General features: G+C 39.1%; 1 protein-coding gene across 4 annotated transcripts in view; it reads left to right on the top strand.

Annotated features, from left to right (window-relative positions):
• Nucleotides 1-23,284, top strand: part of cdc42bpb (CDC42 binding protein kinase beta (DMPK-like)) — a 175,810-nt gene that overhangs the window by 134,899 nt on the left and 17,627 nt on the right. For 2 of the 4 annotated variants that reach the window (XM_080202547.1, XM_080202548.1), the window contains exons 17-28: nt 1,026-1,150; nt 1,266-1,371; nt 2,193-2,341; nt 4,657-4,754; nt 4,885-4,964; nt 5,563-5,613; nt 6,347-6,370; nt 13,233-13,331; nt 18,324-18,398; nt 19,002-19,107; nt 19,380-19,516; nt 20,163-20,302. In XM_080202547.1, the coding sequence (XP_080058673.1) occupies nt 1,026-1,150; nt 1,266-1,371; nt 2,193-2,341; nt 4,657-4,754; nt 4,885-4,964; nt 5,563-5,613; nt 6,347-6,370; nt 13,233-13,331; nt 18,324-18,398; nt 19,002-19,107; nt 19,380-19,516; nt 20,163-20,302 (1,190 nt within the window). The remainder of the gene's footprint in view (nt 1-1,025; nt 1,151-1,265; nt 1,372-2,192; nt 2,342-4,656; nt 4,755-4,884; nt 4,965-5,562; nt 5,614-6,346; nt 6,371-13,232; nt 13,332-18,323; nt 18,399-19,001; nt 19,108-19,379; nt 19,517-20,162; nt 20,303-23,284) is intronic. The other 2 variants (XM_080202549.1, XM_080202550.1) reach the window with 2 other exon arrangements.

Here is a 23,284-nt window from a genome sequence, read left to right as displayed (position 1 = left end):
AAACAAAATTCTTTTTTAAGTTCTACTTTTAGCAACTACTTTTTTGTTAGCATAATCAATGATAAAGAATGGGATTGTTCGTTTCAGCCAGTGCAGTAACTATGCCTAAAGTAAATACAGAAAATGGTGGAAATACTCAGCAGATCTGGTAGAATCTTTGCAGAGAGAAATAGTTGATGGGCAGAATTTAACGGAACCTGGTGAGGCGGGAAGGTGATGGAGGCGATAGTGGGAGGGGAGATCAGGTGGGCATGCCTGTGAGGTGAGAGGCTACTGAAAGTCACTTTCCTGCCCTTGCATCTGACCCCTCACCACCACCTACCCCACACCCTTGCCAGTGACACCCTCTCTGTAACTCGTCTGTCTTCAGGGATCCAGCAGTTATCCCTGATGAAGACCTCAGAACATTAACTGCGCCAGCGTTTGCTCCCAATGGCACTGCTGGCAATGGAGAGATGCCAGCTTCTACAACAGCTCTTGGGGTTAGGATTAACGGTGTGTTGGAGACTTAACTCGATGTGATGCCTGACGCCGGCCAGTTAATTGCAGTTAAATAGCATTGGCCCTCCCAGTTAGAAGTGACACAGCTTCCAGTGGTTGCCCAGCCAGTGTGGGGGAAAACGCCCATTGCAGGATCTAAATTCCAACGTTTCAAGTGAATAATCTTTCATCTGTATTTCCCACCTCCCCCTCGTTCCCCCTTCTGCCAATCGTCGTTCAGTAGTAAATGCTGGAAAATGTACATGCATGGAATTTAGAAAATGACTGGTTGAGGCATTTATATATTTTCAAAAAATATAGCCTGACTTGTTACAAGCTCATATTGACTAGTAGATCATTAAGCATTTAATCTAATTTAGCTTTTAAGTTCCTATGATGATTGAGTGTTTGCTGGAATTAGATAATGCGTGTTTCATTGCATATTTATGATAAAATTCCTATATGTGCGCATGAAGCATTCATAAGCTATTCACTCAAAATAATTGTGCATTTCTAGTTTAAAAATCGCAACTTTTGTTTTTCAGATGTGTACATTTGTGGACAAGCTTACAACACAGAACAGGCGACTTGAAGATGAATTGCAAGACCTCACAGCCAGAAAAGAATCAGTGGCTCACTGGGAAGCTCAAATTGCAGAGATTATACAGTGGTATGTATTGGTATCCATTTAAAATAGAATTGTTTCTTTGCTATGAGACTGTCTGTCTTCCAGTTTCTGTAGTTATTATTAATCATTATGTAACAAGGAGACTTCTTTTTGTTAGGGTGAGTGATGAGAAGGACGCAAGAGGATACTTACAGGCTCTGGCATCCAAGATGACAGAAGAACTTGAATCGCTGCGCAATTCTAGTTTAGGTTCAAGAACACTGGTACGATTTGTAATAGTTTACTTGAATCCTAATTATCTTTTACTTTGTTTTTGCTGAAGGAAGAATAGTTTAGAACATATTAATGAGCCTATTTCATATTAGAAATATTCATTTAGTCTTGTGAGCAGCACCATTTATAAGTGAATAATCTCACGTAATAAAATAACAAATGTGCTTTTCTGGTTACATTTATCTGCAATTAACGTGTAGATCAAAATTTTTTGAAATCGCAATATATTGCTATATGCTGTTAAAGTTAATTGTTAAATCTCTAATCCTATATGATGATACAAATACATGGCAACGTAAAATATTTCTGGAGAAGGTGGAGGCATATTATTCTAGTTACTAGCCATCTCCAACTTGAGGGAAGTGTGCTTTGATCTTGTTTGTGCATTATTAGAATAGTAACCACAATTCAACAAAATACAAAAGCCTATTGCCATTTAACTGTTGGAGAGCCTCACTGCCAATGCCCCTTGTAGCATTCATTTATAATATATGTATTTATAACATGCGTGCGTGTGAGTGTGTGTTTCTACTGAATGCATAATATATATTGTATATAGCCACTGTACTCATTGTAGTTGAGAAGTGAATAGTGATGACGCCACCTGGAATTTACTGGACCTTATAATAAGAGAAGTCAAATTAACATCATTAATTTGCCATCAGCAGAGATCATTATTAATATAGGATGTTTCAGAGACAGGTTAATTCAACTTCCTCACCCTTGCCAGACTGGTAAATCTACCAAAATTGTTAATATTTTCCAGACAAACTGATATGTTAATTTCTTATGTCTTGTTATACTTTTCCAGGATCCACTATGGAAAGTGAGACGAAGCGCAAAGTTGGATATGTCAGCTAGGTTAGAACTACAGTCAGCCCTTGAAGCAGAAATACGTGCTAAGCAATTGGTACAGGAAGAGCTAAGTAGGGTGAAAGCTACTAACATGGCATTTGAGAGGTATGACTTCCATTATCAAACTAGTTACTGATTCTGGTTATTGGTACATCTGTTTAATAGCACTGCTGTTCATTTCCCATGGCTTTGCTTGCTGAATTGAATAGATCTCTACAGGTACCAGGCAGAATTTTCCTGTCCCACTCAATGGAATCTGTTGACCTTGGGTGGTATTTTCCAGTTTCGGGGTGAACGTGGCCGGAAAATCCTGCCCATTATCTTTAATCGTTCGTTCTTCTAGTCTCCATAAAAGAAAAGAATGAATAAATGCAGTTCCAAAATTCTGCAGGCTTTCCCTGTAACTATTTATTTGACTTTCAACTTGAATTTTTACACTTAAAATTTTTTTCACTCAAGTTTTCATTGTACTTTTTGAAGACTCAACTTGGCTAAATTTTTAGCTTTTGGCTTGAAATGATTGTTGCTGCTATTTTGATGGGATATATGGAACTTTATTTTAAAATAGAAACAGGAATAACCTTATAGCCCTTATTGCTGGTGTCATCGTTCAGTTAGATCATAACTGATGATCTCAACCACACTTTCCCACTCTATTTGTATATACTTTAGTGCTCTATAATACAAAAATCTTGATCTCAATCTTGAATATGCTCAAGAACAGAGCACTTATAGCTCTCTGAGGTTGAGAATTCAAATAATTCACAACTCTTTAAAGAGATTTCTTCCCTAATCAATTCTAAATAGCCAACCTTTTATCCAATATCTCCTACTTCTAGACTTTCCAGCCAAGGGAAACAACCTATCAGCATCTACCCTGTGAACCCTTCTAAGATGTGTACAAAGCAATGGCTAGGTCATAGTTAAGAGTGCTGTCTGCCCATTATAGAAAGGAAATTAGTTACAGAGCGTATAGCAGACTCTTTGCGATGATACCAAAGATGAGAAATTGCTGTTATGAAAATAAGTTTGAGATACTGAGATCGTTTCCACTGGAACAGGGAGGTGAGAGGAAATATGATAGATATATTTAAGATTATGAAGAGTTTGATGGGGTGAATGGGGAAAGGTGGTTTACTCTAACTTGAGTCAGTAATTAGGGATTTTTGATGGGAGATTGTCACCTGAGATTGAGGAGAAAGGTTAAAATGAATTTCTTTACATGGAGATGTTGAAAACATTGTGGCAGAGACAGTTGCAGTTTTAAAAGAGCGTGAAAGCATTTAAAATGCTTTTTGTGATTCAGATTCCGCTACATCTCAGAGCTGCAATCTCTCACCATTTAGATAATAAGCTTCTTGTTATCCCTCCTGCCAAAATGGAGAATTTTGAATTTGCGCACGTTGTGCTCCATATGCCAGATCTTTGCCCACTCACTTAAAATATCTATGTCCCTTTGTAAGATTTCTTGCATTCTCTTCACAATTTATTATCTTTATATCATCAGCAAGTTTAGCAACAATAGCTTCAGTGCTCTCATCTAAGTAGTTTATATAAATTGCAAAACGTTGAGGCCTCTGTGGCACACCACTCATCACACCCTGCAAACCAGAAAAAGACCAAAATGCCAACTGTTTCCTGTTAGCTAGCTAATCTTTAATCCATGCCAGATTGTTACCCCATACACCTTGAGTTTTTATTATTGTAATAATCTTTGATGTGGTACCTTATCAAATGTGTCCTGGAAATGTGAGTACTGTATATCCACCGATACCCCTTTAACTGCAGCACATGCAATTCCTTCAAAGAACTTAATTTCCCTTTTGCAAAACCATGTTGACTCTGCCTAATTGTCATGAATTTTTCCAAGTGGTCTGCCTAAACATCTTTAATAGCTTCCAATCTTTTTCCTGTGACGGATGTTAGGCTAGTTGGCCTGTAGTTTCTTGCTTTCCGTCTCCCTTTTTGAATAAAGAGGTTACGTTTGCTACTTTCTAATCTAACGGAACCTTGCCTGAATCCAAGGAACTTTGGAAAATTAAAACCAACGCACCAAGCATTAGTTGCTTCTTTCAAGACCTTAGGGTGAAGTCCATCCGGAACTGGGGATTCTTCAGCTACAGCCCCAACAATTTGCTCGATACCAGTTCCCTGGTGACTGTAATTCTATTGAGTTTGTGGATTCCTGCTGCTTTGAAATTGGCTGCTCATTTGCCCTTAAAAGGGCAACAGTTCTTTGCTTATGCAGCACATTGGGTTGTAATAAGGCACTACATAAATGCAAGATCCTCCCTTTGATTTTTGTAACTGTTAAATATTGAATGTTAAAATCTTTGGCAAATTTCTTGGCAACTTTTATGTTGATTTGAATTCATCTTGGTGTTCTGCATTCTGTCTCTATCATGAACCTTTTATTTTAGTAAACTGAAGGAGGCAGATGCCAAGAATCAGCAATTTATAGAAGAGATACAGAACTTAAAGAAAGAATTAGAGGAAAGCAGGAACAGAACAGAAAAAGGTTGGTGATATCTGCAGCATGCAACAGCTTTACTATGAGCTATAAATACAAAAGCCCTAGCTTTTTTAAACATCTGGTTAGCTTTATTTTTAAAGGAAGCAATTTTTTGTGTTCTTGCTCTTTTTTAAAGGTCTCAAACTTCCAGATTTTCAGGATTCCATTTTTGACTACTTTAACACCTCTCCAATTCCACATGACTTGGGATTTAAAGTAAGTGCTCATTATACAGTGATAAATTCAAACTCCGAGGAGTATTTTATCTGTGGTGGTTAATATGTTTTAATTGAGCAGGGTAGATATTTTTGGATACCTTGTATAGAATAGAACAGAAACATGGATTTGCATGGAGTAGAGAGTCTTGCCACATCTACACGGAATATATTTTGCAATCTTTTGCAGCAAATTGCCACAGTTGTTAGAGAAAAGTCAGATATGTTGAAAAGTAGCAAGATTCAGTCAGGAAATGCTGGTTAGTTGCTCAGAAAAAGATGTACTTGCTGATTTTTGTAATCAGTTGATTCAGTCCACACTCCATTCTTCAAGCTGCGGTCCTTAACCTTTAGAATTTTAAAAACAAATTAAACTACTTGTACACTTTGTCACATTGCATATGGTAATTCCAGACATCTTTCAAGAACCTTTAAAACATTTGTAATTTTTTAAAATGAAATAAAGGTCGTCTTTTGATCAAAATTGGTTATGCCCAAATACAGCAATCTCTTCGTGAGAGATGGTATCCTGATTAATACTTTTGAATTTGCATAAGGGAATTCACTAAGTGTATTTTTTTCATATCTGTTGCACTAAGGGCTCTGTTTCTTCTTCGTCTACATCATCTCTCCTAGCATTTTGGGAAGAAGTAAGTTTCTGTGCGTGCTTTGTCACCCTAACTTGTTGGCACTTGCATAATCTGACCCTCCGAACTCACTCTGCTTCCTTGTTCCATCCTAATTATTTCTGCTGTAGCTTTACATGAAACTTTCTGTACTTACTATTACTATTGCTAATCTTTGAAAATTAGTACTCAAATAGTCATTTTTCCCAATGACTTCAAGCTGCAGTTAACATTGTGATTGTACTTGAAAAAATATAGAATTATCCTTTGCCTAAATTATAACGCAATTCAACAGCCTACTAAACATGTGGGTTGGCATTTTTGAAAAGATTTGTGTCTCATTGCAATACCAATTAACTAGACGGAGTTCAAATAAAATTGGACAAATTACTTCAAATGATGTTCAGTCATTGTGCTTAATGGTTTCAATTCATCTAAACAATTAAATTATAATATATTTTAAGCACAGATTTAGTGTTGTTTGGCTGTTTTATCCAGTAAAGGTCAAGCTTTGTTAGTACTTAGCCATTAATTCCTATTTTCTGGTTCCAGCAAGGGCTTCACAGGTGTTTATTTGAACTCCAGAACTATTTTGGCATTTAGTGTACAGATAATTAATCTGCATCCTAGTGTATTGAGATTTACATTAAGTGATGTGCAGTTGACTCCTGTCTAAAATATTGTTTTAATGTACTCTTTCAATGATTCTTCTTGTTTTGCTGCCTACTCTTTTCAATCTTTGATATCTTCCATCAAGCCCTGCTTTATAAAGAACAGACATGTAAGGAAATCTTTTACCATACCTGACACCATCCTTTCTTCAGTCAGTTATAGGTGAAGGTTTAAAAATAAATTGATTGAAGCAGTACCACTTCCGTTAGAAGATCCCTTAAGATAAATGTGCCATATCCTCATTTTAACATATTTCTTCGACAAAAGTGCTTTGCTTTGTGTGCACTATTAAAGCTTGCTCCCTAATGAACTAGACTTAAATACATCATTTTAAAAAAAGCAAAAACCAAAGTCCCATTGCCAGACAGCAGAGAGCAGAAAAACTCAGTCATGCAATTAGATTGCTTGGGGTGGGAGGTTACTTGTATATTTGTGGCTATGTCCTGTCCTTGGTATCAGTTCTGAACTGTATAACGCAAAGCTTTTAAACGATGAATACTTAAGATGTGAATGTGTACAATGACACAACTATATACTGGGGTGTAAAAAAAAGTTGCTTCAAAACCATCCTGCCTTGAACCTGTTTTTTCCCTTCGTTGTTACTTCCTTTTAACATTAAATTGGTTTTGGAGTTCAGCAAAACTTGGTCAGCATTTTCACTGTCAATTCATTAACTTTATAATTACAAGTTGTCAAGCAATAGCTAAGTATGTGTTTCCTGTGGATTTTTTTTTACAAGCTAAGTAATAAGTATAACTGTAAGTAGTGAATTTGAACATTAGACAGTTATTGTTCATTTTGTTAAGTATTACCTTGTAATTTGTGTGTCAGTAAAGTAACATTTACCATATGAGATTGGCCAAATGGTTAAATGAATAACAAAATATGTCACCAGTTCATTCAAAGAACCATGCACTATTTTTAAAACCTATTAAAAATGAATGTGTCATCATGGTCTCCATTTGCTAAGCTAAGGAGAAACATCAGGAAACACTGGTTTTCTGCTCTTGATCGCACTCTATTGCTTACAATGCATAGAGCCATACCAGTGTCTGCTTGTCTGAACATCAGATCAGTAAAGGAAAAGTTTTAGCTGTCATAATCCCAACAAATAACCTTTTGATACATGGTGCTCATATTTAGAAATTAGGTCTAATTGGGTATTATACCAGAAGGCTGCCTCCAATGACAATGTCATGCTTAGTGAGAGTCTCCAGGAAAAGTAAAGTAAGTGGGAAGAAGAAAAGAATTTAAGAATAAGCTACTTTTTCTATACTGGTGGAATTTCAAAAGCTGTAGCTAATGGTTGCTGGAGTTGCCTCAAGCTGCTGAGCGCCATAGAGCATGTGCAATTCTGTATTTACACCTTGTTCCACATTTTGCAGGCGACTGAACAGCTGCATGTTAGTATGAGTGAGTTAGCCTTGCACTGACGTGCAGCTGAGTGTTCTCACTGCATTATAGTTCATGTTGTTGCTGAGTGGTTTGTCTTTGACTGGCACAGACATAATAGGTAGGCCAAAGGGCCTTTTTCTGAGCTGTATACCCCTATGATGCTATAACAGTCTGTAAATTCTAGATAAAACAATGCTATACCAACCCTGACATGCCTACATGGGTGGACTTAATTGTAGATTTTGTTTTTGAATGCAGTAGCATAAATTTGGTATAGCAATTGAAACACAGCATCAGATAATTCAAGATCCAATTACTGCATATACAGCAATGTGATAAACTGATTTGCCACTAATGCCATAGTTTATTTTGTAACAAAGGGTGAACCAAATGTTAAAGCAAAGTTTTATTAGTTGGTAGGATCTAGTTTATCATGACTTTCAATTTGCATGTGATTCCCTACAATCCTCTGTCTCAGGCACGCTGTCAATTGTTCCTGCGTGGCAAGGAAAGAAAATTTTGGGCAAGTCAAACTGCAGTGCCCTGATTTTTTTTCCAGCAAGTGTTTGCAATTGTCAGAAATCAAGGAGCAGCTATTATGTCTATATTATATCAGTGAAAGTGATAGGTTCAGAGAGAACAAGAGAAGAATGATAACATTGGTTATATTGTTCAGATTGGAGGCAAGTGGCTTGATGAGATAACAACTTTATTACATACATCAATGGTTGCACAGTTGCTCTTGAGTGCATTATATAAGTCCCTGCTAAGAGGAAACTGCATACTGAAGACGCTTGAGGTAATTTATCCCACTTGGTTGCTTGTATAACTTACAAGCAACAAAATTTGTTTCATTAGAAGAATCAAAACTGGATTGCAACTCTTCGTTGCGTACTATTACAGATTTGAAGTATATTTTGTTTTGAAAGAAAGGGGTTACTCAAAATGTAGATAGAAGTTAAGTGAGTTTGTTACATTTGAATGTAAATGACCAAGACCTCAGTTTAATTTCTCATCCAAGCTTTTGCTCCTCTTAGTGCAAAACTCACACACTGCACTGGAATTTCAGTCAAGATCTTGTGCTCAATTAGACTCATTAAGACATACAGATTACACCAGTGAATACTGCATGTCAAAAGTACATTATTGCCAGAAATGCTTTGGGACATTCTGAAAGTGCTATATAATTGTAAACCTGTCTTCATTTTTGACATCATAGCAAAGGTAGAAAGACAATAAAGGAACATAAATTACCACAGCATTCTCATCCTTTCGGCCTAAATGTCAGCTCACGTTGTTACAGAGAGGAGCAGCACTGAAACAGTGCCTTTGTGAACTTAAGACAACCCAGAGTGTTTTACAGCCAATGAAGTCCTTTTGAATGTATTACTGTTGTTATGTAAGAAACATGGCAGCCAAAATGCATGCAGTAAACTCCCACAAACAGCAACGTGATGATGACTAGGTAATCTGCTTTTAGTGATTGAGACTAAGACATTGAGATATCTCAGCTGCAATCTTCAAAGTGGGATGTTTTATGTCTACCTGGGAGGAAAGACAGGATCTCAGTTTGATGTTTCATCTGAGAAAGGCACCTTTAAGAGTAATACTGTACTAAAGTATCAACCTGCATGAGTTAGGAAATGCTGGTGGGTATATTCCCACATAATGAGGATGGGAAAATTGAAGAATTGCCTTTTGTTATTTTCCTGTTGTAATCAATTTCAGTATACCTACTCCATTAACCCGGGATGATGTACGGAGTAGGTGAATCAATGGAAGGGGAAAGAGGCCAATGTCTGCATCTTCAATCCAATGCAGTTTATAGTGCATAAGCTGAACATATTGCTGTTGATAAAATACACTTTCTATTCTTGCTTATGTTAAAACCTGTTAGGAAAGAGTCAAAAGGCTCCCCCTTTTCCCTTTCTTTACTTGAACACACATTATTTTAAAGGATATACTAGCCAATTCAGTATGTACTTAACTGGTTGCATACTATGATTGTAAAAGAACCAGTAGGAGAGGTTTTCTTGAGTTTAGCACATAAATGAGGTTAACTTTTGTTTTACAAAGAAAATTATGGCATAGAAACAGGCTCTTCGGCCCTCCAAACCTCTCAGCTATGAGGAGAGGTTGGAGAAACTTTGTTTGTTCTTACTGGAACGACAGAGGTTGAGGGGTGACCTGATCGAAATCTATAAGATTTTGAGAGGCATGGACAGAGTGGATAGTCAGAAGTTTTTTCGAAGGGTGGAAGAGTCAATTACTAGGGGCACAAGTTTAAGGTACAAGGGGCAAGGTTTAAAGGAGATAGAAACATAGAACAGTACAACACAGTACAGGCCCTTTGACCCTTGATGTTGTGCTGACTTTTGTCCGAAACCAAGATCAAGCTATCCCACTCCCTATCATTCTGGTGTGCTCCATGTGCCTATCCAATAACCGCATGAAAGTTCCTAAAGTGTCCGTCTCCACTATCACAGCAGGCAATCCATTCCACACCCCAACCACTCTGAGTAAAGAACCCACCTCGGACATCCCTCCTAAATCGCCCACCATGAATCTTACAGTTATGCCCCCTAGTAACAGCCACACCACCTGAAGAAATAGTCTCTGAACATCCACTCTATCTATCCCCCTATTCTATTAAGTCGCCTCTCATCCTCCTCCACTCTAAAGAGAAAAGCCCTAGCTTCCTAACCTTTCCTCACAAGACCTACCCTCCAAACCAGGCAGCATCCTGGTAAATCTCCTCTACACTCCCTCCAATGCTTCCACATCCTCGTAGTGAGGTGACCAGAACTGTGCACAATATTCCAAACATGGTCTCACCAAGGTCCTGAACAGCATATAATCCCATGGCTGTTAAGCTTAAACCCCCTGTTAGTAAACGCTAACACATTATCAGCCGCCTTCACAGCGCTCTCCGCTTGTGGCAACCTTCAGAGATCTGTGGATGTAAACCCCAAGATCTCTGTTCCTCCATATTCCTCAGAACTGTGCCGTTGACCCTGCGATCTGCATTCAAGTTTGTCCTACCAAAATGAATCACCTTGCACTTATCAGGGTTAAACTCCATCTGCCACTTTTCAGCCCAGCTCTGCGTTCTATCAATGTCTCTTTGCAGCCTACAATAGCCCTCCACCTCATCTGCTACTGCACCAATCTTGACATCTTCAGCAAATTTACTGACCCTTCCTTCAGCCCCCTCCTCCAAGTCATTGATAAAAATCACAAATAGCAGGGGACCTAGCACTGATCCCTGTGGTACACCACTGGTAACTAGTCTCCAGTCTGAAAATTTACCATCCACACCACCCTCTATCTTCTATAAGATAGACAGTTAATTATTCAATTGGCCAAATTTCCCTCTATCCCACAGCTCCTTACTTTCTTAATGAGCCTACCATGGGGAATCTTATCAAACGCCTTACTAAAATCCATGTATACAATATCAACTGCTGTACCTTCATCTACACACTTAGTTACCTTCTGAAAGAATTCAGTCAAATTTGTGAGGCAAGACTCACCCTTCACGAATCTGTGCTGACTATCCCCGATTAAGCTGCATCTTTCCAAATGGTTGTCAATCCTATCCCTCGGGAACTTTTCCATTAACTTACTGACCACCAAAGATGTATGAGGCAAATGTTTTAGTGTGGTGGATGCCTGGAACTCGTTGCCGGGGGAGGTAGCGGAAGTGGAAACGGTAGTGACTTATAAGGGGCGTCTTGACAAATACATGAATAGGATGGTAATAGAGGGATATGGTCCCTGGAAGGATAGGGGTTACATTTTCCTCCAAATCATATATATTACAACAGCAAAGGTCCCAGCACTGATCCCTGAGGAATGCCACTTGTCACAGCCCTCCTTTCAGGAACGCACCCTTCCAGTGCTATCCTCTGTCTTTGACTGAGTAAAAAGTCTCAACATCAGGTTAAAGTCCAACAGGTTTCTTTGGTAGCAAAAGCCACTAACTTTCAGAGCGCTGCTCCCCCTCTTAGGGTCCATTGCTCACGATATTGAGTTTGATGATTTGTCTCCGCCTAGTTGAGTATCTCGATATTATGCCTTTGACTTTGTTGCAGACATATTTCCGGATTAGAAAATATGGTTCGTTCACATTTCTCTTAAGGTCATTGTTTTTGATTAGCTTTTGCAAGCATGCAATGTCCATCTCAAAAAGATTGCAATGTAGAATGTAATGGAAATAAAGTATACATTTTGGCTGTGAATTCCAGTCACTTTAGTCTGTTTTATAAATTATGTTTTCTTTTAATGTTCAATTCATATTTCCAGTTAATGGATTAAAAATCATTATTTGGAATAAAGCATGACATCATGACGGTAGACTACATTTTTGTGTTAGCTATATTTTTGCCCTTCACTGCTGTCAGTTATTATGCCACTGCAATATGAAAATTTCCCCATTTTTTGGGAAATACAATTTTTACTACTGAAATATAAATTCTGATTCGGCCTTTGAGGAATTTTTCAAAGTTCTGAGACCCTGCAGTGATTTATTCATGCATTTTATTCAATAAATCTGACTTTGAGTATACTATAAAACACAGAAGTAGTTCCAATTGAATTGGTCTCCCAAACGTTCCATAGAAACTTAAAAAATAGGAGCAGGATTAGGCCATTTGGCCCTTTAAGCCTGCTCTGCCACTTATGATCATAGCTGATCATCCATTTTAGTAACCTATTCCCACGTCCTCCCCCCTGCCCTGCCTTCCCATATCCTTTGATTCCTTTAACCCCAAGAGCTACAATTAACTCCTTGAAAACATACAATGTTTTGGCTTCAGCTGCTTTCTGTGGTAGAGAATTCCACATGAGCAAGATTCCACATGAAACATGAGTAGGATGAAGCTTCCATGTATTGTCAGAGGTCCAGCACCCTTCCCTCTCTTCACTGCCATCACTTTCCCCAACATGGAGAAACCCTACACAAAGTTAATGTTTTGTATATTTTCATTTAATATAAACCTAGTGATTTAAACTGTTCATTATTGATTTTGCTTTTAATATTGTACCTTTTATCTGAAAGAGAATTCCACAGGGACAGGCTCACCACTTTCTCCTCATCTTGGCCCTAAATGGTTTACCCTTACTCTTAGATTGTGACCCCCTGTTCTGAACTCTCCTACCATCGGGATCATCCTTCCTGCATCTACTCTGTGTAGTCCTGTTCAAATTTATAGATTTCTATGAGATCCCCCCTCATTCTTCTAAACTCTAGCAAATAAAATCCTAACCAAATCAGTCCCTCCTCAAACGTCAGTCTGGCCATCCCAACAAATAATACCTTCATACCACAGTTTCTGCATAAAACTGCTCCTTTCCTCAGCACTACCTAAACTGATAATTAGACCTGCAGCCATCATTATTCTTGGTAATTGTTATAAATTCCACGTGGAAAATACCATAAGCTTTTACTGTAGTCAATATTAAAACCATAACTGCACACATCAAAATGACAACTGCAACCTACTACAATTGAAGTATCCATTTGATAGTGATTCTTGTGCAAAGTTTTGTTTAATATTGTTTCTTATTTTCTACAGAGTGGTTCTATTAGTGAGTCTGACATAGGGGGCCTAAAACCAGAAGCATCTTCCCATTCTCCATCACCATCGGTTTCTAGTAATTTGGACCGGAGGGATGTAAGTACTGATAGAAATCATCAGTTGCTTGTTAGTACGAAACTTGTGTATGCATGAGGAGAGACGTGTTTCCAAAGCTTTTTGACTTGTATTTATTATGGTAAACACACAATGATTTGTGCTGCAAGAGAAAATTGATTGGCAAGTCAAGTCTGATTTGCCTGAGGCGTTGCCATTGAGAAAACAATGGGAAAACTATTGGCTTCCCAATCTTCCTGGTGATTCAGAAATGCTGCAAAGCTTGAACATATTTCTTCTATTTACAGAGAATGGTCCTTGAATATGAGGGTATGTCTCTTCCAGAATGTAAAAATGAGCCATATTATGAGCTTGTCTGATTATCTTAAATTGGTTGTTGGTGTAGTGATTGGCACACTCAGGATTGGGCAGTACTTGCTGAACAATCATAGACTCACATCTAACAGAAGACATTTTGTATTGAGTTTTTGCAAGCATGAGCTGCTTGAGTGTGGTGTCTATTACAACCAATGGAGGAGCATGTTATTTGATTCTGTCATGGAGTGTATAGCCTTCGTACCTTGCACCTACATTGAAATTCATGTACAACGTTGCTGAATTGTGGTATGCAGAATGTCTTGTTGGATGGATGACAGCATCCTATTATTGGAAAGCACTATTTTCATTGCCACTGCATAATAGTGATGTGAAATGGCTTGTTGAATTAAGAACATAAGAAATAGGAGCAGGAGTAGGCCATCCAGCCCTTCGAGCCTGCCCCGCCATTCAGTAAGATCATGGCTGATCTGTCGTGGCTCAGTTCCACATTCCCGCCCTCTCCCCATAACCCTTAATCCCCTCTCTTATCAAAAACCCATCAACTCGCGTCTTAAAAATATTTAGCGAGGCAGCCTCCACCACCTCAACGGGCAGAGAATTCCAGAGATTCACCACCCTTTGAGTGAAGAAGTTCCTCCTCAACTCTGTTCTGAACCGCTCCCCCCTTTATCTTGAGGCTGTGCCCCCTAGTCCTACTGTCCTTTCTGAGCGGGAAGAGCCTCTCCACCTCTATCCTATCCATCCCATTCATCATCTTATACGTCTCAATGAGATCTCCCCTCATTCTTCTAAACTCTAATGAGTACAAGTCTAGTTTATTCAGCCTCTCATAGCTCAACCCCCTCAACTCCGGCATCAGCCTAGTAAACCTCCTCTGCACTCCCTCCAAGGCCAAAATATCCTTGCGTAAGTACGGCGCCCAAAACTGCGCACAGTACTCCAGCTGCGGTCTTGCCAATGCCCTACACAGCCGCAGCAAGACCTCCCTACTTTTATATTCAATCCCCCTCGCTATGAAGGCCAGCATCCCATTAGCCTTCCTGACCACCTGCTGTACCTGCAAGCTGGGTTTTTGCGACTCATGCACAAGGACCCCGAGGTCCCTCTGCACTGTCGCCTGCTGCAGTTTTTCTCCACGTAAGTGATAATCCTTCCTACCATTATTCCTACCAAAGTGGACCACCTCGCACTTGCCAACATTAAATTCCATTTGCCAGTTCCTGGCCCATTCGCCCAGCCTATCTAGATCCTTCTGCAGACTCTCCACACGCTCCGCGCAATTTGCCGTTCCACCAATCTTGGTGTCATCAGCAAATTTCGACACCATACACTTGGTTCCCTCCTCCAGATCATCTATATAAATGGTAAATAGCTGAGGCCCCAGCACTGACCCCTGGGGCACCCCACTAGTCACCAACCGCCAATCCGAATAGCACCCATTGACCCCTGCTCTCTGCCTCCTATTTGACAACCAGTCCCCTATCCACGCTAACACCCTACCCCCAACTCCATGTCCCCTGACCTTCTGCAATAACCTCTTGTGAGGTACCTTGTCAAACGCCTTCTGAAAATCAAGAAAGGCCACATCCACCGGCTCTCCTCTATCCACCGCCCTAGACGCATCCTCATAGAACGCCAGTAAATTTGTCAGACACGACTTCCCCTTAACGAAACCGTGCTGCGTCTGCTCTATCAAGCAATTCCCCTCGAGATGCCTCGTTATTTCCTCCTTGATGACGGATTCTAACATATTACCTACAACAGACGTTAAACTAACCGGCCTATAATTCCCCGCCTTTTGCCTGGCACCCTTCTTAAACAACGGCGTAACATTAGCCATTTTCCAATCTTCCGGCACTTCCCCAGAATCCAGCGAAGTCTGGAAAATAACCACCAAGGCATCCACTATCACCTCCGCCATTTCTTTCAGAACCCTCGGATGCATTCCATCCGGTCCTGGGGACTTGTCCACAATCAGCCCCTCCAGTCTGTCGAGCACCGCCTCTCTAGTAACAGTAATGTCATTGAGACCCTCCAGTCCTACCACCTTTCCATCTCTAACACCCGGCAAATTATTCACGTCCTCCTCCATGAAGACCGAAACAAAAAAGTTATTCAAGACCTCAGCCATTTCCCCATCCCCTACCACTAAGTCCCCTTTCTCATCCTCTAAGGGTCCAACGTTCACCCTAGCCAGCCTCTTCCTTTTTATATACTTATAAAAACTCTTGCTATCCTTTTTTATATTAAGTGCTAGCCCAGCTTCATAGTTTCTCCTACCCTTCTTTATCAATTTCTTTGTCAATCTTTGTTGACATTTAAACCTCTCCCAATCCTCTTCTCGCCCACTACTCTTAGCTACTCTAAACGCCTCCGCTTTTAATTTAACACTTTCCTTCACCTCCTTTGTTATCCACGGCTTATTACTTCTCCTCCTACGGTCCTTTTTGACCATTGGAATAAATTTCTGCTGAGCACCAAGAAAGATCTCCTTAAAAATCCTCCACTGCTCCTCAGCAGACCTACCTGCTGAGATATTTTGCCTTTCTGGACAGATTGGGCACTTTTCAGGTACAAAAATGTGGCCTTTGGCCCATTTGCAAGTTAGCATAACACACAGTAAACAACGATCTGATCAGGATAGCCATTGTACAGCAGGATGGCTTTGATGTACTCTGTTCTGCCTCAAGGTTGACGAATGGCTTCGGCCCTAGTTACAAGGTTGCTGATGGGACCAATTTGATAATGTATGGAGCTGTTGGAATCCCAAGAAAGTGGGCTTACGATAGATGGTGCTGGAGAACTTGTGAACAGATTACTAAATTAGCACGTTGAGGAAAGCGAGCACATTAGACTGCTCCGTATCAGAAATGAACTTGAGCGCAGGATGGCATGTAGTAAAGTGTTTGGAAATCCTTGTGTGCAGCTACACATTTAAAAATCACAAAAATACCCACATCTCAGAAAAATGCACTGAGTAGGTTAGGCTTCTTTCCATCAAAAAAGCAATTCTCATGGAAACCAATGAAAATGTTACCTGAACATAGAGGGATCACATGACTACTCCATCTATTTAGGCATATATGGTGTCATTAAAACTGAACTCAACTGTGCAAGTTGATAAGTTCAAAAAATACAGATTTGCTTTATCCTGATGTGTGCAAGACTGAAATCTTTGGCAGCATGTCTCTTTTTAGCAATGTGATAGAAACCTTTATGCCAAAGAATTTAACTTAGCATACACTGTTAAATCACTTTATGAAGCATAATATTCTCCCAAGAAAGTAATTTCCTATGCCTTTTCCAACCCAATTAAATGCTTTTGTCAATATTCTGAGTCTTACTGTGTATAGCTTCAGCCAAATTTCATTTATGAACCTAGGTCAGTGATCATTTCACTATGGAGAGAATTGTACTCACTTTGGAGAGAACTGTACTCAACTTTCACCCTCTTCCCACCTAACATTTGCATAGGTACGCCTTGCATCAAAGGTGATCAAGTAGGAAACTGGACCTGTTATTACTTGCACGTTCCTAGCCTGGTGGCATTGAATCATGTTATGGTACCCCGTCTGCTACCTAGCTAAGTAAGCACAGATTGGAAACCAAACTAAAGTCTTCAGGTCTGCGTAGCACAATGCTAACAGCAGCATTTTCTCTGCCCACTAAATTTTGGAGGGCATTATTCAGAGAAAGCACGAAGGAAGTGAGCTGATGTGGCATGGTCTGTTCCTTGCTGACAACATGTTATTTCCACCAGTCTCTGGGCCACTAGAACCCACTCGACCTTGCCATTCTTGAAGTCATGAGATCTAATTGTAGTTAAAAACTTGCCTTGCTGTAATTGTGGTGCTGCAGTACCCCCACTAGCAGGCAGGTGTAATTGCAGCATGACAAGTTTAGATAGACCGTTCCCATAATAATTATTGAATTCAACATTTATGGTGGGAAAAATTATTGTAAACGTATACAAGACTTTTAATATATTGATACAGATTTTTGGAATTATGTACATATTGGATATTTTCATGTATAAAATTTGGGAGATGTAGCTTTATGAAATGTTACTTTTTGTGTCTTGCTCTACGCTGGAGGATCTCTTAAAAACCAACAAGGAGAATAAGCTCTTAGTATGTGCACAGTAACTTCACAATAATTACAGTGGCCTTGGAAGATATTGCCAGTTGTGATATTTTTTGGCATTGGATATATTGATTTATTATCAGAAAGCTTAAGTAAGATCATGTAGTAAAGAAATGCTACAGTTAAAATTACAATGGATTAAACATTAAATTTGCCTTTCATCAAAACCTCGGACATTATGTAGTACATTATGGATAGTTCTTGAGTATTTTTAACTTGAAACAGATTCCTTGATTGGACTATTATAAGGTTATTGGTCCTCTAGTGTCTTGAGAATTAAACATCCCACCACAAGGTACTATGTATCACTATCGGAATATGCTGTATATTGAACTTTCAAAGATATGGTTTTCCAACCTGCCTGAACTGAGTCTGATATAATTCTAGCATAAAGTTACATATGATAACCCCAATGTCCAGATTCTGCAGTGACTTTGACCAACATGTTTTTAAAAGCAAACAGAAAAGTTGATTGTTACTGTATCACTGGTGTTGAAATCGTGAGCTTGAGTTTACTGCAATGTAATGTTTGCTTTTTTTTATAAATTCCAGGAACCAATAACACCCCAACAAACTGCTCCTGCTGCTACGTCTCCTATATTTGTACAGCCTACTCCTTTGCCTAAGGTATTTTTTTTACATACTTCTGGAGTTATTAGGAAAAGATGTTAATCTAAAAACTCAATTCTCACCTCCATTTGGTTAAGTGGATAAAACTTGAGCCAAGTTTAATTTATTTTAGAATTTTTGTAAAATACTTGTTAATAAAGTAAAACTACATAATGACTTTGGAATTCAGTTTATAGAGTCAGAGATTTACAGCGTGGAAACAGGTCCTTCAGCCCAACTTGTCCATGCTGCCCAGTTTTTAACCATTAAACTAGTCCCAATTGCCCGCATTTGGCCCATAATCCTCTACACCAAACCAACCCCAAAAATTGAATGAGTTCACTTGATCAGTAACGATATCATCTTTGGCAATCACTTGTTAACGAGAATGATTGTCCATCTAAGAAACTCCATTTCGCTGGTTGGTCATGGGTTCTGTGGATCCTTGCGTGGCTGATGAACGTGATCCTAGAGGTATGTCTCTGACCGTGTATTTGGCAGATGTTTCCAGGAGGTGGAATTGGTCCTTGGGCCAGTAATGTATAAACAGTTTTTTAATCGAAGAAACAGCTCTGTCAGTTTATTAAGTCCACTTTTATACTTTTCTCTTTAAATCCTCAGCCTAAAGCCCATCAGGTCAGTATCAGAAATTTCTCGAGCCCTACACAGTGTAGCCATTGTACATCTCTGATGGTGGGCTTAGTGCGACAGGGATATGCCTGCGATGGTGAGTGATTCACTAGCATTGCCTGTTCTAATAATTTTGATCTTGAAGTTTAATATTGGATGGTGATAATATGTAAATTAACTTTTTAAAACTACGTTTGCACCTATGTTTTTGTTTCAACAAAATGTTGGTAACGTAGTGAATAACGAATTGTGCCTCCATTTGACAATATCTAAGTATCTGTTCAAGTTTCCAATTTTATTAATATTGCAATAAAACCTAATGTGCTTTTGTATTATGTCTCCCTCTAAATATCATTTCCTATTCCGTAGTGTGCTCATTCATATGCCACGTTTTATGCAAAGACAGTGCCCCTCAAGTATGCCCTCTTCCATCTGAGCAAGCAAAGAGACCACTTGGGATAGATGTTCAAAGGGGGATAGGAACAGCTTACAAAGGCTATGTAAAGGTATGGAAATCATTTTTGGATAAGATCTGGAACCTATGGCAAAGGTTACAAAGCTTGATATGCATGCAAGTTCAGTGTATATTCAATATTAGCAAATTGATAGGATTAACTCTGCACTTAAACCTAGAGTTGATAGTTGATTATTGCCCTGATAAACATAGTGGTCACTATGAAAAGGTGCTCTGTCTTAATTTAATCAATAGCATAGTGCTGCTTACTCCTAGTAGTTTGCAGTTAAAATGCAAATATGATTAAACATTATCCAATCACCTCATCACTGTCCTCCATGATCTATGAGCACTAGATGTGATTAAGTAACCAGTGTTCAGATAGCTTTTTGATGCTCACTGTAACTGTTTGGGTTTCATCTGCTGTTAAGCACATTTGGGGGGATTTAATTATTAAATGATATTGTATACTGTTTTTACAAATGTATAACTAATATATCTATTAAAATTAGTTTTTTGAATAACAGAATAGGAAGATAACCAAAAGCTGCAAAATGAAATTAATTAGAAAAGACAACCATGTAAAAGTTCAAAATATAATTGGGAAAGGGACTTGTGCAAAAGTTCTTCTAGGCATTTTGTGATGATTAAACAATTTTTAATTCTATTTATTTATTCCCTTTAATGCTATGCTTTAGGTTCCTAAGCCCACTGGGGTGAAGAAAGGTTGGCAAAGAGCATATGCAGTGGTTTGTGATTGTAAACTTTTTCTATACGACGTAGCTGAAGGCAAATCTATGCAGCCTGGAGTTGTTGCTAGCCTGGTGCTGGATTTGAGGTAGGCTTTCAGATTTAGGAATAATAAGACATTAATGGATAAAAAGTAGATCATTAGTATTTTGATTTCCAGCCCTCCTCCTCATCCAAAGAAGTAATGGAAAAGCTGAATTCTAATGTTATCCATTCAGTAATTTTTAAGTAGTTTCTTGACAGTTCTGTAATCTGATCATAAAGGTTTTTTTTGACTGTCTTAATTGGAATGAATCTAGAAATGAATCAGAAATTGTAGTTTTCCAATGCTTCACAAATTTAAATATTAAAAGGTCAGATTTACTCCAATATTCTCTTGGGTTGTACATCACTTTGCAATGTTGCAGGTAGAAGTCAAATCCCTTACCTTCTCTGTTCTTACTGTTTGCTATGATTCCAGCTGATGTTGGACAAATCAGATCCCAGAAGGGAACCTGGCTTGATAGGATCGTTCTTTGTTTTTTTGACACAGTGGATGGTACTTACTGAGCAGATTCATAGGATTTTTTAACAAAAAGATAAGACATTTACTAAAGAAACATTAACTATATTACACAAGGCAACAAAAGGTTGGAAACATTTCAACACAGACCAAGAAGTAAAAACTTGATTCAAGCAGACTCAGCACTCTAGTGAAGAAGTGCCACTAGTTTCACAGCAAAGGTGGAGCAGATTCAGTTGCAAAGAGCTTTCTTTTCCACAGTATTTCTGAACACCCACTGGAAGTCCTTCCACAATTAGTACCTTCCTTGAGATCCAAAAAACTTGCTCTAAATGCACTCTTACTTTAGAGCAACACATATGAGTTACTTAAACTAATTTCTTCAGCAGTCTTGTATGATTTTCCATTAGAGTCTTCACTTTATGGTGTTTCCAACTGAAACCAAAACTGCTTTTCATGTCTCTCCCTGTCTCTGTGTGGATTCTTGCTCTGACCCCCTGTTACTTGGCAACAGCACAGTTTTTCTTCTTGTGTTTGTTTTAACTTCCCTAAACTACTAGCCCCTTGGTAATCCATCTCTTCACTTCGAGAGTCACGAAACCTCATTAAAAATGCATGTATACAAACAGGGCCTGAAGACTTCCCAGCTCCATCTAAAAAAAAACCTCTCTAAAATGAAACCAAACCTAGATTTCAGTTTTCTTAAAACACAAATACAACAGTATAAGTTCAATTTAAAAGCTATATCTTGTTCCTTGCACTCACAAGTGCAAGTATACCTCACTTAAAACTATATCTAGTTCCTAAATCTGTTCAATATTCAGATGTGCAATAGCGAAACCACCATGTCCTGACAATGAAATTTGCATTGTGTAAATTGGATACTGAAATTTTGCACGGCCCATGTGTTTTTCCTATCTTGTAAAAGGAGGTTGCTCCTCAGATGAGATGAGACCAATTGTAAACCAGCTGGTATATTTTGCATATGGTATGCAAACAAAATTTATGGTAAATTTAATTATATTCTATAATACTTTTCATAACTCGGAAAATAGCAAAATACTTTACCCATTTCTGTTAGTGAGTCCCTCTCACTTCGATAACTACCAGATCCCTGCTAGTTAACACTGAACTTCACTCTCGTCCTCAGTCTCTGTGTCTGAGCTCTATCCTGGAATGCTGTTGCTTAGACAGAAAACTAGAGACTTGACATCTGATCACCTCCCTGTCCTCTCCCTATTCTTGGAATGTTCACCTTGCCTGAAAATGATCAACCATTCAACTATCTTTGAAACCTGCTGTGTGGGTTCCCAGCAGCTGGCCCCTTTCCCACAAGGCTCACTCCAATTAAGTAATTTCAGCATATTAATTCTGTCTTAATTATTCTGTCTGAAATTTTATGTGGTATGTAGGAATTTGTTTTGATTTTGATCATAATTTATATTCCCAAATGCATGCTGTGGATCGAATCTGTGTGCACAATTCAAATTAATAGAATAATCTTGATTATAAATTACTCCCAATTTATTTTATCTTGAGTAGTTTTGTCAAATTCAGTATGAGAGTCATTTCATCAAACAAATTCCGTCCCAAAAAAAATGCCAGTTCTTTGGGATTTCCAGAAATCATCATCTAAAGTTACAGTGGATGGTAAGAGAAAACCATAGTCTTTCATTTAGCTGAATCAGAAGCAATTTTATAAATTTGGAATTGCTTTTTAAATAGTTTAGAATTAAAAATAGTTATGGGATCATGCGGCTTCTAATGATTATCTATAAAGAACAACCCAGCACGGGAAACAGGCCCTTCGGCCCAACAAACCCGCGCCGCCGCATCACCCTACACCTATTCTACCCTGCGTGTCTATGAATAGAACCCCTGACTTAGCCAGATTCAGGGGAGAATAGTGTCAATTTGGTAAAACCAATCAGCCTAAGAGCACATCTTTGGGGTGTGGGAGGAAACCGGAGCGCCCGGAGGAAACCCATGCATCCGCAGGGAGAATGCACAAACTCCCACAGACACAGGCCCAAATCCATGTATCTGCACAGCTAGCAGTGCTAGTCACCGAGCTGTTGCGGCGCCCTTCTACCGGTCCAGGATCAAGCACACACACTGACACGAAGTACTAGGCCACTCCTGGAACCTCCAAGAGTAGCCCATGCACGACCCACCGTGTGCATGCCCCTCGTTTGACAACGAGGTGGACCTCCACCTGCGGAATAAAAGACAAAAACGTTAATCACAAGCCTGCCTTTCCGGTCTCTCCCGAGGTTCTAACCCTTATTTAATACCCCTACCATAACCCTCCATCCTCGTTTCACTCATGTGCCTGTCTAACTGAACCTTAAACGAGTCCAACGTTCCCGCCTCCACCACCCTACTCGGTAGCGCGTTCCATACCCCCACAACTCTCTGCGTAAAGAACCTTCCTCTCATATCCAAATTATATCTCTCCCCCCTCACCCTTAAATCATGTCCTCTTGTATTTGTTACCAATCTAGGGAGCAGTCTCTCACTATTGACTCTGTCTATTCCCTTCAGTATCTTATATACCTCTATCATGTC

Source organism: Carcharhinus amblyrhynchos, chromosome 14 (genome assembly GCF_965287045.1).
Source record: "Carcharhinus amblyrhynchos chromosome 14, sCarAmb.v2.hapA, whole genome shotgun sequence".
Classification (NCBI taxonomy): Eukaryota; Metazoa; Chordata; class Chondrichthyes; order Carcharhiniformes; family Carcharhinidae; genus Carcharhinus; species Carcharhinus amblyrhynchos.
Note: the sequence above shows the minus strand (reverse complement) of the source record. Positions and strands in the feature narration are given on the sequence as shown.